Source organism: Natrix helvetica, assembly GCF_964273705.1.
Source record: "Natrix helvetica genome assembly, chromosome: 3".
NCBI lineage: Eukaryota > Metazoa > Chordata > Lepidosauria > Squamata > Natricidae > Natrix > Natrix helvetica.
The window spans coordinates 152,904,635-152,919,571 of record NC_138549.1 but is presented as its reverse complement, the minus strand read 5'-3'; the positions used below and the strand labels follow the sequence as shown (position 1 = coordinate 152,919,571).

At 40.3% G+C, this 14,937-nt stretch overlaps 1 protein-coding gene across 3 annotated transcripts in view; it reads left to right on the top strand.

Moving 5' to 3' along the window:
* The window catches only part of SULF2 (sulfatase 2), a 182,351-nt gene that overhangs the window by 130,222 nt on the left and 37,192 nt on the right, over positions 1-14,937 (top strand). For all 3 annotated transcript variants that reach the window (XM_081947016.1, XM_081947014.1, XM_081947015.1), the window contains exons 8-10: positions 37-165; positions 1,687-1,752; positions 4,195-4,324. In XM_081947016.1, coding sequence (XP_081803142.1) covers positions 37-165; positions 1,687-1,752; positions 4,195-4,324 — 325 coding nt within the window. The remainder of the gene's footprint in view (positions 1-36; positions 166-1,686; positions 1,753-4,194; positions 4,325-14,937) is intronic.

Sequence of the window (14,937 nt, the reverse complement as noted above, 5' to 3'; positions counted from 1 at the left end):
GTTTTGTAAAGATTGTGTATATATATTTCTTTTCAGGAATCCTCACATTGTATTGAACATCGATCTTGCTCCTACAATTCTAGATATTGCTGGCCTGGATATTCCACCTGACATGGATGGGAAATCCATACTAAAACTGCTGGATTCTGAAAGATTGGTCAATAGGTAAGGGTGGAAAACATATGAAGGGCACTTACACATATCCTGCTGTTATGGGAACATTGGTTTTGATTATTAAATAGAGCATTATGGAACATTTGGTTCTGCTTTATATTTCTACATTGGGAAAATATTCTATGAACCTTTCAGGAAAAAGTATCTCCATATATTACAATTTCGAGTTTCCCTTGTGTATTTTTTTTTAATATCGGTGCTATTTGTGTTACATAGAAATTATTAGGGAAAAGGAGACACACAAATATAATAAATTCTTCCTCTTAGTATCTGTGCTGTTTTTAATTTGTCTCTCTTATCCTGATGCATGGGGCAAAGTTTTGACAGTTTTTATGTGGTCTGGGGGCTTGGGTGGGTTATCTTTTTCTCAGTTTAATACCACACTAAGTGGAATAACCAAAGTCAACTGAATGAGGTTTTTAGCATGTGTGTGTGTGTGTGTGTGTGTGTGTGTGTGTGTGTCTGAAATTTTCTATTCCTATCAATATGCTTCATTATTCTAAAGTGTCTGGATAATGGGTGTTTTACAGACCTAACAAGTAGTAGGAGAGATATAAGGAATCCTATATTGAAACTAATGTCCACAATAAATATTTGGGATGGATGGATGGATGGATGGATGGATGGATGGATGGATGGATGGGACAGACAATAGGCAGGCAGGTAATATTGGTAATAAACTATGTTCTGAAGTGATTTGTCTTAATCATCAATAGAGTGATATCTGCCTAACTTGAATAGCTGTTGCAGTTATCCAAAGATTAATAATGAGGGCCACGTGATTCAGGGGTGGGTTCTGGCAGGCAGTACTGCTGGTTTGCTCATGTGCGTGCTGTGCGCACGCATGCACAGTCTAATAAAAATTGTTCTGCGCATGTGCAGAAGCAAAAAACAAGATGGCGCCGTCGTCGGCACCACCCGGAGAACCGGTTTGGGGGCGTGGCAGGCCTGGGTCGCTGCCAGTTTCAGTGACCCAGGCCGCTGAACCACTACCAGTTCAGACGAATCAGTCCGAACCAGTAGGAACCTACCATTGATGTGGTTACTAAGGTACTGTTGATTTCAAAGTAGTATTCCCAATCTTCATGATTACACATAATTTTTAAACAATAGAAATCTTTCACATTTGTCAGATTATACATGATTTTGGTATATAAGGTGATCTTAGGGAAAAACAGTCAAAATCTTACAAAATAGTTTATCAGACAGGATTTCATAGAAACTTCCAATAGTTCACCAAAATTTAATTGACTTTAACAATCGGGAAAGATTTGGAACATTTTTATCCAAATTCTGCCATAATGCTAGATTAAGTATTTCTAACCAGGAACTGTAAAAGTTTGCTAAACTTGCTCCAGGCTGTCTGATTAAAAAAGCTGATAAACAATTATACTTTTCTGAGTGTTTAGATAGCTAAAATTGGTTTCAATGAAACATTTGAGATCTTAACTAGTGTTAAAACAACAGGTTTGTACTAATCATAGTTAAATATGATTCAAACCTATGTTTCAGTTTTTCCAGATTCCATTTGAAAAAGAAAATGAAGGTTTGGAGAGATTCATTTTTGGTGGAGCGAGGGTAAGTAATTTTGAAATTTGCTTTGGTTTATTTTTTTTAGAGACTTCATTGCTCAAAGCACAAGTTGCTAGAATTATTACAATTGAAGCCAGTTGTTTATCTTAAATTATGCAATTTCTTCAGCAATATTATGCTTTTCCTTTGGGAAGTTGCTTTAACAAAAATGAATTTATTAGTAGATTTGTTCTTACTGGAATTGTTATACAGTAAGAACACATACAATTGAATGTGATCAACATAATATCTCAGATAATTATTTTTTTTAATGAGATAGATAGTTCCCTGCCATAGTTAATGAAATCAGTCTATTGTAAAAACTAGAGACTGAATCATACTATCTAGTTGAGCAATTTGCTTCCTGTATAACATCCAGATGTTTCTGCGGGATTTCCAGAAAAAGGCCTAAAGGTATTGTTCCTGTATTTTAGTTCTTCAGTAGTTGCTGCCTAGAATCACATTGTCTCTAAAACTTCAGGCTACATTAATCTGTTATAGTCAATAGCCAGTGATAGCCAAAGAAAATACATGTAATCCTCGACTTACAACGGTTCATTTCGTGACCGTTCAAAGTTATGGAAGTACTGAAAAAAGTGACTTATGACCATTTTTCACACTTACGACACTGCAGCATCCCGATAGTTGTGAGGTCAAACTTCAGACACTTGGCAACTGGCTCATATTTATGATAATTGCAGAGTCCCAGGGTCATGTGTTCAACTTTTGTAACCTTCTGACAAGCAAAGTCAATGGGGAAGCCAGATTCCCTTAACAACTGTATTGTTAATTTAACAACTGCAGTGATTCACTTAACAACTGTGGCAAGAAAGGTTGTAAAAAGGAGTAAAGCTCACTTAACAAATGTCTCACTTAGCAACAGAAAGTTTGGCCTCAATTGTGACCATAAGTTAAGGGCTACCTGTATATATAGATAACCTTGGTTTTTAGATATTCTCTAGGACAGAGATGTCAAAATCGCGATGTCACGTCATCACGTGACATATTGCAACTTTTCCCCCCTTCGTTAAAACGGGGGTAGGCGTGGCCAATGTGTAATACCTCTGGCCCATGGGCCTCGAGTTTGACAACCCTGCTCTAGGAAGACTACAACTACGAATCCGTTCCTCAAAATTGGCAAGGGACTATACAGATTTTTTTTTGATAAGTTCAAAATAAATGTGAGCTTAATTATGATTGTAAGTTGAGAACTGCCTTTATAGCTTGATCTAATTTACACCAAATCATTAATTATATTTGTCCATAATTGTCTATGTTTGCAAATTATCCTTGTTTCCACCCTGTCCTTACATTACTTCAGTCAGTTAATGACAGTAATTGGGGCTGGAATTTCCCTCACTAAGCAGTCCTAAAGCATGGCATCAGACATTTGTTAATCTTTTATTCTTTCAACTTCCACTTTTCTTTTTCGAGAATCTCAGAAGTTCCAGGCAACCAACAGTTTTTTGGTATTGTTTTATTTTCAAGCCATTTAATCTTCCTTTAGATATTTGTTTTATGTTCAGTTTTTATGCTTTCTCCTTTATGTGTCCATACTACAGCAGTGTGCTTTTTTCATGTTAGTAAATCATTTTTGTGTTCAGTCCAAAATCATTTATCACCTATTCACTCTTAGCGCCATGCCTTCTGATTTTATCAGATGGATTATCTAAATCCAATATTTCCACTGCATTCAACTGATTATTAAATATGTCCTGACAGTATATCAATACCTGACAAAAGTATCAGTTCCCTATGCTATTCATTCATGAAAACACACAATACAGATTAGTGTGTACAAGAATACTGATTCCATGAAAACATAGAAAAGAGGCAGAAACTTTAATAATGAATCCAGAATTCAATCCAATTCATGATTGTGATTGGTAGATTTCAGTGTTGTACTTTTCTGATAAACCATTATAAATTGTATAGTTTTTTTAAAAGTTCTATATTACAAAAAGTAAGAGAACTATTCTCCATTCAAATCACAGAATTCAGCTTTATTTTATATAGTGCGCTAAGAAGCATGCATGAGAGGCAGTGAGCTCCAGAAATAAGAATATGAATAATCAAGTAACTAATGTTGTCCAATGGCTTTATCTAGCAGAAAAAAATGCATTGTATAGTACAGTGGTTCTCAACCTTTTCTTCACCACAAATTTCCTCTAAATTCCCAAATTCCCTTGGGGGTCCCTGGCCTTTTGTGGCCAGGGACCCCCAAGGCTTAACTCAAGATTTAAATCACAGCATTTCTTCAAGCCTTTGCGGACCACTTGTGATGACATTGCGGTCCCCCTAGGCGTCCACAGGTTGAGAACCACTGATATAGAAGGCACACATTAATTCAAATGTGTGAATTAGCTTGTGTCAATTTCATTATATTTTTTTAAACCTATTTAAGGCACCTGTATTTCCCTAAGCAAAAAAGCACCTTTTTTTTTCCAGTAAACTGTTGCACAAAAGAGACACTGAAAAAATGGATGCTCAAGAAGAAAATTTTTTGCCCAAATACCAAAGAGTGAAAGATCTCTGCCAGCGAGCTGAATATCAAACCGCTTGTGAACAACTTGGACAGGTGAGAAACTATTTGTCAAAAGCATTCAGGTGTCCTGCATCTTGAGACTGCAGTATCATAACAAAGGCTCAGAAATCCCTTCTTTTGATTTTCCAGGTGGCAATTGGCAGAGTTAACAGGGTAATTTTTCCTTCTGTTTAGTTTGCAGTAGCAGGAAATGTATTCAAGGGTAGGGTGTGGAATTTGAGTGAACACTAAGAAATATTCCCCCTTTTTTAAAAAAAAATCCCTTTAACAATCTTTTATATAATTTTTCATTTGGAAATATACAGAGATGGTGAAAAGTACATAGCACCCACATCTTCTGAAAGCAAGCCGTTTCACTGGTCAATTGTTCTAACTGTCAGAAAATTTTCTCCTTATTTCTCTAAAAAATGTGCAAACGTTTTGCTGTTCATTCCTAGAATAGTCCAGCTTTCTTGAGCCATTCTGGGAAAGTTCGTCCTTTCCTGGGGGACCACTTCTGCTCCAGATTTACCCCTGAAAAATTTGCCTAAGCAGTCACCAGGAGTCAACTTGAAGCCCCACTCCCCCCCAAAAAAATTGTTGGATCGTTTCTTTCTTAATAAACATTTCTTCAGAAATTAGGCAATACAAAAGTAATATAAAGAAATAAAAGCTGATTTAATTTTTCATTTTATGACACAACTAAATATTAAGAGGATACAGGAGCACCCACCCCTAGCTCAAAAAAATAGCACATTTAAAGTTCTTTTTCTCTAGACTGATGCCATTGTTTTTTCTACCATCTCTCTATGTTGGTACTTTTATGGAGAAAGAAAAATATCTCATTAGCTTTTTCCCTTTCCTGCAGTTTTCTGTTCTGCAGCAACGTCTAGAGCAATATTTTAAAGACCATGACTAATCCTTCAGTTGACTCTTTGTAAATGGTTATTTTAGCCCTGCTTTATCCCCTGATTATTACAGGCTGCTTGAAGTAAGCAGCTTTCCAAACAACATTATACATACCTTTTGCCCTTTCTCTTTCTTGTTTTGAAAGAGGTAATAAAGTCTTTCTGCAGTGTCTACAGAAAGTGAATAGCTACCCATAAATTCCATTGGCTGTACTGCTAGTAGAGGAAGAAATGATGAAATTGCTGTCGCCTGTGCGTTTGTTGTCAAGGAACCAAAGAATGGTTTGAAGCATTTCAGCATGAATTGGTTTGGGCAGAGCAGCACAGGATGAAACGGAGCAACAAAGAACATAACACAACTTGCAGGCATCGAGTTGATTAGTCAGAGCACATTTCCAAATAATGTCCATTCTCATCATTCATTGAGTCACTGTCCTACACCTGTTGCTCTGTCTAGACAATAAATGTCTAGGCGGGGGGGGGGGGGAATGTGTCAGAAGACAAAAACTGTTTTTACAGTATATTTGTGCAAAATGAGCCAAATCTGTGATCGGTAGGTGTTTTTTAATGAATGCATGTGACTGTTCTTTCAATATATGGTGTTATCTCATTCGTTGTCTTAAAAATATCTGCCAAATGCCAGCTGTTGGTATGCAACACTGTTTTCATACTAAACTAAACTCTGAATTCCATAATCTAATGTTGTGTCTTCTCAGACTGAATTCTAAATCCTATTCTAAATCCTTTGTATACAGAACACTTATTAATCAGGATGAAGTCCAATCTGTTCATTCATTCAGACATTTATTAATAAGTCCTATATGTGCATCTATCAGGTAGTTTCTGATGATACATTTTGTACCTAAAGCCAGTTTTGGAATCTTTGTATAATTTATTTTTATTTTTACATGGAATAACCCTTCACAGACATTTCACAGGATACAGGTAAATCAGGGTAGAAGTAGTTGCTACAGTAAATGAAACATGAGGTTGCATACAGCTCATGAGTTGCTCACCTATGCTCTGTACAATCATCTTCCATCCAGGTGCTACTTAAGTGTTTATATGTTATATTAATTACTCTGTATCTATTTTGGTTTCTTGTTTCTGTGGATACAAAGGTAAATATATGATCAGGTTTGAGATCATTACACTCCTTGACTTACGATCACAGTTGGGACCAGAATTTCTGGTGCTAAACAAGGCAACTGATTTTACCACCTTTTTTGCCACAATTCTTAAGTGCATCCTGGCCCTTGTTAAGTGAATGATGTGGCCATTAAGCAAATCCCGTTTCCCGTATTGATTTTGCTTGTCAGAAGCCCAGTGGAAAGTTCATAAATGGTGATTGCATGACCTCAGGACTCCCCAGGATGCTGCAAGTTTTGTAAAAACGAAATGCAAAGGTACAGTACAGGTGGTACCTTGCTCAATAGTAGTAACTGTGAGAGGGATCTTGGAGTCCTAGTGGACAACCATTTAAATATGAGCCAGCAGTGTGCAGCAGCTGCCAAAAAAGCCAACACAGTTCTAGGCTGCATAAACAGAGGGATAGACCAAAGATCACGTGAAGTGTTAATACCACTTTATAATGCCTTGGTAAGGCCACACTTGGAATACTGCATTCAGTTTTGGTCGCCAAGAGGTAGAAAAGATGTGGAGACTCTAGAAAGAGTGCAGAGAAGAGCAACAAAGATGATTAAGGGACTGGAGACTAAAACATATGAAGAACAGTTGCAGGAACTGGGTATGTCTAGTTTAATAGAAAGAAGGACTAGGGGGACATGATAGCAATGTTCCAATGTCTCAGGTGTTGCCACAAAGAAGAGGGAGTCAAACTATTTTCCAAGGCACCTGAGGGTAGAACAAGAAGAAATGGATGGAAACCAATCAAAGAGAGAAGCAACTTAAAACTGAGGAGAAATTTCCTGACAGTTAGAACAATTAATCAATGGAACAGCTTTCCTTCAGAAGTTGTGAATGCCTCAACAATGGAAGTCTTTAAGAAGATGTTGGATAGCCATTTGTCTGAAACGGTATAGGGTTTCCTGCCTAGGCAGGGGGTTGGACTAGAAGACCTCCAAGGTCCCTTCCAACTCTGCTATTGTATTGTATTGTATTGTATTGTATTGAATATTGAAATACATACTGGTTGCCAACTGCCTGAATTTTGATCATGGGACTATAGGAATGCTGGGAAAGTCATAAGGACCAGTTGTAAATCACTCTTTTCACTGTTGTTGTGACTTTGGTCATTAAACAAAAGGTCGTAAGTTGAGAACTACCTGTATCTCAAAAGAGAAGTCATATTTCTGTCCCTGCTGCTTCTCATCTGAAACTTATAGACTCTGGAGCAAAAGAAAATGTGCTTCTTATAATTCTTTTTAAAGCATACCAGGCCTTGGTTCTTTTACTTATTGTGGAAGCATGACTTTAGGTCCCTTGTGTACTGTGCTGTTAGCTTGAGTAGTAAAATTATCTGGCAATACCATATTAGCAATATATATAGCAATATATATAATAAATATATTAAATACTTTCAAAATCATTATTTATATATTTACTTACTGTATTTTTTGGAGTATAAGACACACCAGAGTATAAGACGCACCAAGATTTTGAAGAGGCAAATTTAAAAAAAAGTTTTTGCACTCTGCAGACCTCACAAAAATGGGGCTGTTGTTTGTCCAAAAAAAGGGCATGCATAGCCTTTAGGAGGCTTATAGAGTGCTTCTGGTGGCTGGGAGGGGCAAAAACAAGCAAAAACATCCCGTTTTTCACTCATTTTTGCCCTCCCCAGCCCCCGGGAGCACTCTGAAAGCCTCCTAAAGGCTATGCACGGCCATTTTTGTAAAGGGGGCGGGGTTTCAGGAGGCAAAAAAATGCTGTATTCAGTGTATAAGACGCACCCAGATTTTCAGTCTTTTTTGGGGGGGGGAAGGTGTGTCTTATACTCCGAAAAATACGGTATATTTAGTGGATTCAGGAGCCTAAAGATCCTGATTTATAGCCTAATAACTAAAACAATTTAAGTGACTTAAAATGGCGATGACTGAAATAGATAATTTTATTTCCTAATACCCAGCAGAATTACTTTTTAATTCATGTATGAATTGTATGACTTAAAACTATTTAATAGCTCTTTCACAAATACCTTTGTTTTCAGTGCTGTAAAGCCTGTCATACAAATATTGCAGCATAATGTCTATGATATAACTACTGTATGTTCTTTTTTTAAAAAAATAAAGAAAGCCATTTCACTAGCAGCACTGCTGTGTGGTAGGTTCTTGGAAACATGGCTAGCTGAGCATCATGTGAATTTTAAACCCAACACATTTGGGAGCAGCAGACTGTGGGAGGCAATTCTAGTATTTCATTAGATTTCGGTCAGAACATTTATATAGCATTGTAATGTTTATACAGATTTGCTTGTTCAGATACATCTGTTCAGTTGAAAACTTTTAGAGGAGAATTTTGTCTGGTATATAAGAGTCATTTTATTATTTATTTACCTAAATGTTTGTAGCTGCTTCCCTCATTATGTCTGGGGGATGTGGGTTTGCTGTTTAAGAGCGATCGTATGCTCTGACCATCATTGCCCCTCTCGCACACCTGGGTGCTCGGGATTACAGGACCCGGGTCTCCGGCTGGTATTGCTCAACGCCAGGTCCGTTGTACATAAGGTTCCCCTCATTTACGACCTCATACAAGAGGGGAGAGCGGACCAGGTGTGCATTACGGAGACCTGGTTGGGCCATGAGGGGGGTGTTCCTCTCATTGAATTATGCACACCAGGCTTCCGGGCGTTTCACCAGCCGAGAGCTCAGAGGGGGGCAGGGGGGGCGGTAGTTATTGGGGAAAGTCTTGGACCTCAGGAGGTCACTGTGCCTCAGAAAGGTGTGTGTGAGTCCCTTTTTGTGAAATGAAGCCTTGGTGTCCAGGTGGGCTTTTTTGTTACGTACCTGTCTCCCTGCTACATTTCATCACCCTGCCGGAGCTACTAGATGTGTTAGCTGGATTGGCGGTTGATTTCCCCAGGCTTATGATCCTGGGGGATTTCAAATTGCCTTCCATTGGTGAGACATCCGAGTCAGCTCGGGAGTTCATGGCTTCCATGATGGCTATGGACCTAACTCAGTTAATACAAGACCCCACTCATAACGGGGGACACATGCTCGACCTGATTTTCATCTCTGGACAGTGGATTAATGATCTAGATTCAGGGGATATTTCTATCCAACCCTTGTCATGGTCGGATCATTTCTTCCTTAGGCTTGACTTCCATACTGTCACCTCTCACCGCAGGAAGGCGGAACCGATTAGATGGTTCCACCCCAGGCGCCTGATGGACCCTGAAAGGTTCCTGTTGGAGCTTAGGACTTTTCCAGAATCCCTTGCTCACAGTTTGACCGAAGCCCTAGCGGAAGCCTGGGATAGGGCGGCCACTGGGGCCTTGCATCGCGTTGTGCCTTTGCGGCCTCTGACCCAGTGCTGATCCAGGGTAGCTCCCTGGTTTACTGAGGAGCTCCGGGAGATGAAATGCCAGGAAAGACGCCTAGAGAATGATTGGAGGGCCAGCCGGTCCGAATCCGACCAAACACTAGTAAGAATTCATATTAAATCCTACTTAGTGGCAATAAAAGCGGCAAAACGGAAACATTGAACCACTCTTATCATGTCCGCAGATAACTGCCCAGCCGCCCTGTTTAGGGTGACCCGTTCCTTACTTAATCAAGGAACTAGGGAAAAACCCTTGCAGGGTAGGGCTGAATAATTTGTTCAGTATCTGCAGGATAAAATCGCTCAGATTCGGACAGGCTTGGACTCTGACTGGGTAGATTCGGGCGAGTTGAAGGGGATGAATCTTGTGGAAATTATGTGGGATGAGTTTGACCCTGTGACTCCTGAGGGCAAGGACAGGATTATGGGGAGACTCATGCTGCCACTTGTGTGCTGGACCCGTGTACCTCTTGGTTAGTTTTGGCTTCCCGGGTGACACAAGGCTGGCTCCAGGCAATTACCAATGCTTCATTGAGAGAGGGGTTCTTTCCCACCGCCTTGAAGGAGACGGTGGTGAGGCCCCTCCTTAAGAAGCCTTCCCAGGACCCAGCTTCTTTAGCCAACTATCATCCGGTCTCCAACCTTAGCTTTGTAGCGAAGGTTGTTGAGAGTGTGGTAGCACGTCAGCTTCCTCAGTATCTGGACAAAGCTGCTTATCTGGATCCGTTTCAGTCGGGTTTCAGGCCTGGGTACAGCATGGAGACGGCATTGGTCACGTTGGTTGATAATCTCTGGCGGGCCCGGGACAGGGGTTGTTCCTCTGCCAGGTCCTATTAGATCTCTTGGCGGCTTTCAAAACCATTGATCATGGTATCCTACTGCGACGACTTGGGGGGGTGGGAGTGGGGGGACCACTGTTTTGTGCTGCTTCTCCTCCTACCTGTCAGATCGATCGCAGTTCATGTTGACTGGAGGGCAGAGATCGACCCCGAGGTGCCTCACTTGTGGGGTGCCCCAGGGGTCAGTTCTCTCACCCCTTCTGTTCAACATATACATGAAACCACTGGGCGAGATCATCCATGGTTTTGGGGTACGGTATCATCGCCTGGTATGCCAGTTGTGCCCCTTCCTGGATCGGGATGACCTGTGCACAATCACTCATGCCCTCGTCCTTTCTCGCCTGGGCTACCGTAATGCTCTGTACATGGGGTTGCCCTTCAAGAGCACTCGGAGGCTTCAGCTGGTCCAGAATGCAGCTGTGCGGGTTGTCATGGGAGTACCTAGGTGCTCCCATGTTACACCCCTTTTAGGCGGCCTGCACTGGTTGCCGGTTGTTTTCCGGTTGCGATTCAAGGTGTTAATTATGATCTTTAAAGCGCTCCATGGCTTAGGTTCAGGGTACTTGTGAGACCACTACCACCCCCGGTAGCCTCCCATCTTCCAGTACGATCCCACAGAGTTGGCCTCCTCAGGGTGCCGTCGGCCAGGCAGTGTCGGCTGGCGACTCGCAGGGGGAGAACCTTCTGTGTGGGAGCGCCTTCCCTTTGGAATGAGCTGCCCCTGGACCTTCGCATAATTCCTGACCTCCGGTCCTTCCGGCGCACCCTAAAAAGTTGGCTGTTCCAGCAAGCCGGCCTGGTCTGAATAAAATAAATTATTAATTTTAATTGTTAATTGTAATCTAATTTCTAAATCTTATTGTAAATGTCTATTGGGTTTTTTGGATATTCTATTTAATCTTTCTTTTAACTTCTGCAATATGTGTTTTTATGTTGTACGCCGCCCTGAGTCCTTTGGGAGAAGGGCGGCATATAAATCCAATAAACCAACCAAACCTACAACTTCACCAATGTAATCCTAGGCAGCATAGTAAAGTTAAAATAAACGAAATCATATGATATTACACACTTAAAAAAAACCCCATTCCATTTCAGATCAAGATGTAATGAAACATTTAGCCAATGGGCATCACTTAACTTCACAGCTCAAATGCCTGTGGGAACATCTCAGTCTTTAAAGCTTTATGAAAGTCCAGCAGAGGTAGGGCCATAGATCATGAAATACTGAAATAAGAAGAAACCACTCTCCAAAATTAAATCTACTTATTCCTTCTTTCTGTTTTGTTGTTGTTCAGTCACTAAGTCGTGTCTGACATTTCATGACCCACATGGACCACAGCACACCACCACCCCCTGTCCTCCATTCTCTTCCTGAATCTACCCAAATTCATGTCCATTGTGTCGATGATACTTTCTTTCTGTTGTCTTGTAGCTTTTTCTCTGCCCCAGAAGTGGGCATGATCAGTGCCAGACTGTGTTAGACAAATACATCAAATTTCATGAAAAATAAATGGCCCCCAAAACCTACTGTATCATAAGATCTGTAATTACTGTTGGAGAATCCAAGTTGTAGATGCCTTTAATGCCAGTTTTAGAAGTATTGAATTGGAGAAGTCTTGAATGCGTCTTGATTTGGCTAGGCTGAGTTAAAAAACTGGCTTCTGGAGTACAAGGGAGGCGTGGCCAAGACTTTTTTAACTCAGTCTTGAGGCTAATTGTCTGAATTTAACCCATGCTTGGATTCTCCAAGCAGCTCACAGGAGAACAAAGTCATGTCATTGTGCAAACTTTCTTAACTGGGCTTGAATACTAAAACTAATACACAAAATACTCTCAGTGGAACAGAAGCAATTCTGAAAATAACTCTTGGCTGCAAGCTTAATCCAGCCTAACCTGTCTTCATGCCCCCCAAATTTCTCCTTCCTTCTGCTTTTTATTCTTATAATTGTTGAAGACAAAAGCTTCATTTACAAGTTCTTCCGCAGTGACAGCTAATATTGTTTTGCCTTTCTGCCTTAAACCCAAATAGGAATGATATAAATTCATGGAATTGAGACACATCTTACTATTGGCCTGTTATCATCTAGCCAAACAGAACGCAACTCTCAGACCTGCTTCAATTACCAATCCTTTCCCCACTACTCTTATTTGTTACCTCATTGTACATAATCTTTCTTATTTTTCACAATAGTTGTCAGTGCAGTGAATCTTCCTTATACCCACTCACTAAATACCACCACTAAAAACTTCAAATGAAAATTGAAGTCAATTGACAGGTCATTCGTTATAAGTAGTATAATTTTCTAGGAAATATTTAAGCAATTTCTATGGTTGTAATTTACAAGAAAAGGGTACTCCTCATTTAGTGATCATTCACAGTTATGATAGTGAGGAAAAAGTAACTTTACAACCAATCCTTGCATTTACAACCTTCACAGGCCTGCAAAGAAAAGCTAAAGTAAGATCATAAGCACAGTTGGGGTTTCACTTAGTAACTGCGTCACTTCACTGCCAGTTCCAATTGTGTTTGTTAAACAAGGACTACCTCTATTACTTTTTTCTTCCTATGATTAGTTTTCCATTATTTAAAACCAATTTCACTTCACTTAATGACCAATTTGCCAATCCCAATTGTGGTAGCTAACAAGAGCTGCTTGTACTAATGAGTGGCTGATTATTATCAATTGTTTTATCCTTTTAAACATGAAAGATTATTTTTAATAAATCAAAGGTTTGTTTCTGTATGAGATCAGAAGTTCCGGTAAATCCCATTGGTCCTAATAATTCGTATAACTGTGATTCAAGGTAATAACTGAAAGCCCTGTGCTTTGATTTATCCTTCAGAAATCTCTGGTGCTTACTCCAAGCTTTTTTGTAGTTTGTGGGCAGTTCTAGCTGGATTCCGTCAACTATTGACATTCTTCCCAACAACAGTGTGTGTGTGTGTGTGTGTGTGTGTGTGTGTGTGTGTGTGTGTAACAAGCCATTAAATTATGTTCTCATGATTTTCCAGAATAGAAAATACGATAAATGTTCCTCTTGAGAATGACTGTTTTACTCAAAGTATGTCAAGCATTTTAAAGTATTTTTTTCTGCTTTCCTTCAATGAAATGTTCACGGCACTTTGGAGATTTGTCTCCTTGATTAGTTTTTAATCTTAATCCCCACCTCCAAAATGAGTTTTGTGGCATGTTAAATGCCAGCGGATCTATTTTGATAAAAGTATTTATATAGAATTGTAGGACAGTTATAGCTTGTCATCATATTTATTCTCAGCTAGCAAATACATGCAAGCAGTAGCTTGTGTGCACAAAAACAACGCACACAAATATAACCACAATAATGCAAACAGAAGAAGAAGAAAAATAATCATGAACCTTGAGGCTAAATAGCTGTGATGTTGTGCCATTTTGATACAATTTTCCCTTAATTTTGCTATATCAATTTAATACTTCATATTAGAATATGCAAATTCTAATATTAAGATTGCCGGGAGAAATATCAACAACCTTAGATATGCAGATGATACCACTCTAATGGCAGAAAGTGAAAAGGAACTAAAGAGCCTCTTGATGCGAGTGAAGAAGGAGAGTGCAAAAGTTGGCTTGAAACTCAACATTAAGAAAACTAAGATCATGGCATCCGGCCCTCTCAATTCCTGGCAAATAGATGGGGAAGAAATGGAGGTAGTGACAGATTTTATTTTCCTGGGCTCCAAGATCACCGCAGATGGGGGCTGCAGAATAGGTGTGATTAATATTTCCAGTTATTATTGTTATAGTGATGTCACTATATTACTATGCTTGTATCCATTTGAGCATTGCATAAACATGCTATAGATCAGGCTTTTTCAACCTAATGGATCTTTGGCTTCTGTGGTTGCTATTATTGTTCTGGGTATGCATCTATATGTGGGATATGTTCAGTTAGAGCTGTGATGGCAAACCTATGGCATGCGTGCCACAAGTGGCACGCGGAGCCATTTGTCAGGGCACGCGAGGCACTGCCCTGTCAGCTGGCCAGCGCGTATGAGTGCTCTGGCCAGCTGAGTTCACCTTTTTAAAAGCTATTTTTCACCTTCCCCAGGCTCCAGAGGCTTTATAGGAGCCTGGGGAGGGCGAAAAGAGCCTCCCCCGCCCCCCCGGAGGCTTCAGGGACCGTCCCTGAAGCCTTCAGAACGCTTAAAACCACCCTCCGAGCGAACTGGAAGTGACTTCCGGGTTGCTCGGAGGGTCGTTTTAAGCGCTCTGAAGGCTTCAGGGACCGTCCGAGGCTTCCCTGATGCCTTCGGAGCGCTTAAAACGACCCTCCGAGCAACCCGGAAGTCACTTCCGGTTTCCTCGGAGGGTGGTTTTAAGCGCTACGAAGGCTTCAGGGACCGTCCGAGGCTTCCCTGATGCCTTTGGAGTGCTTAAAACCA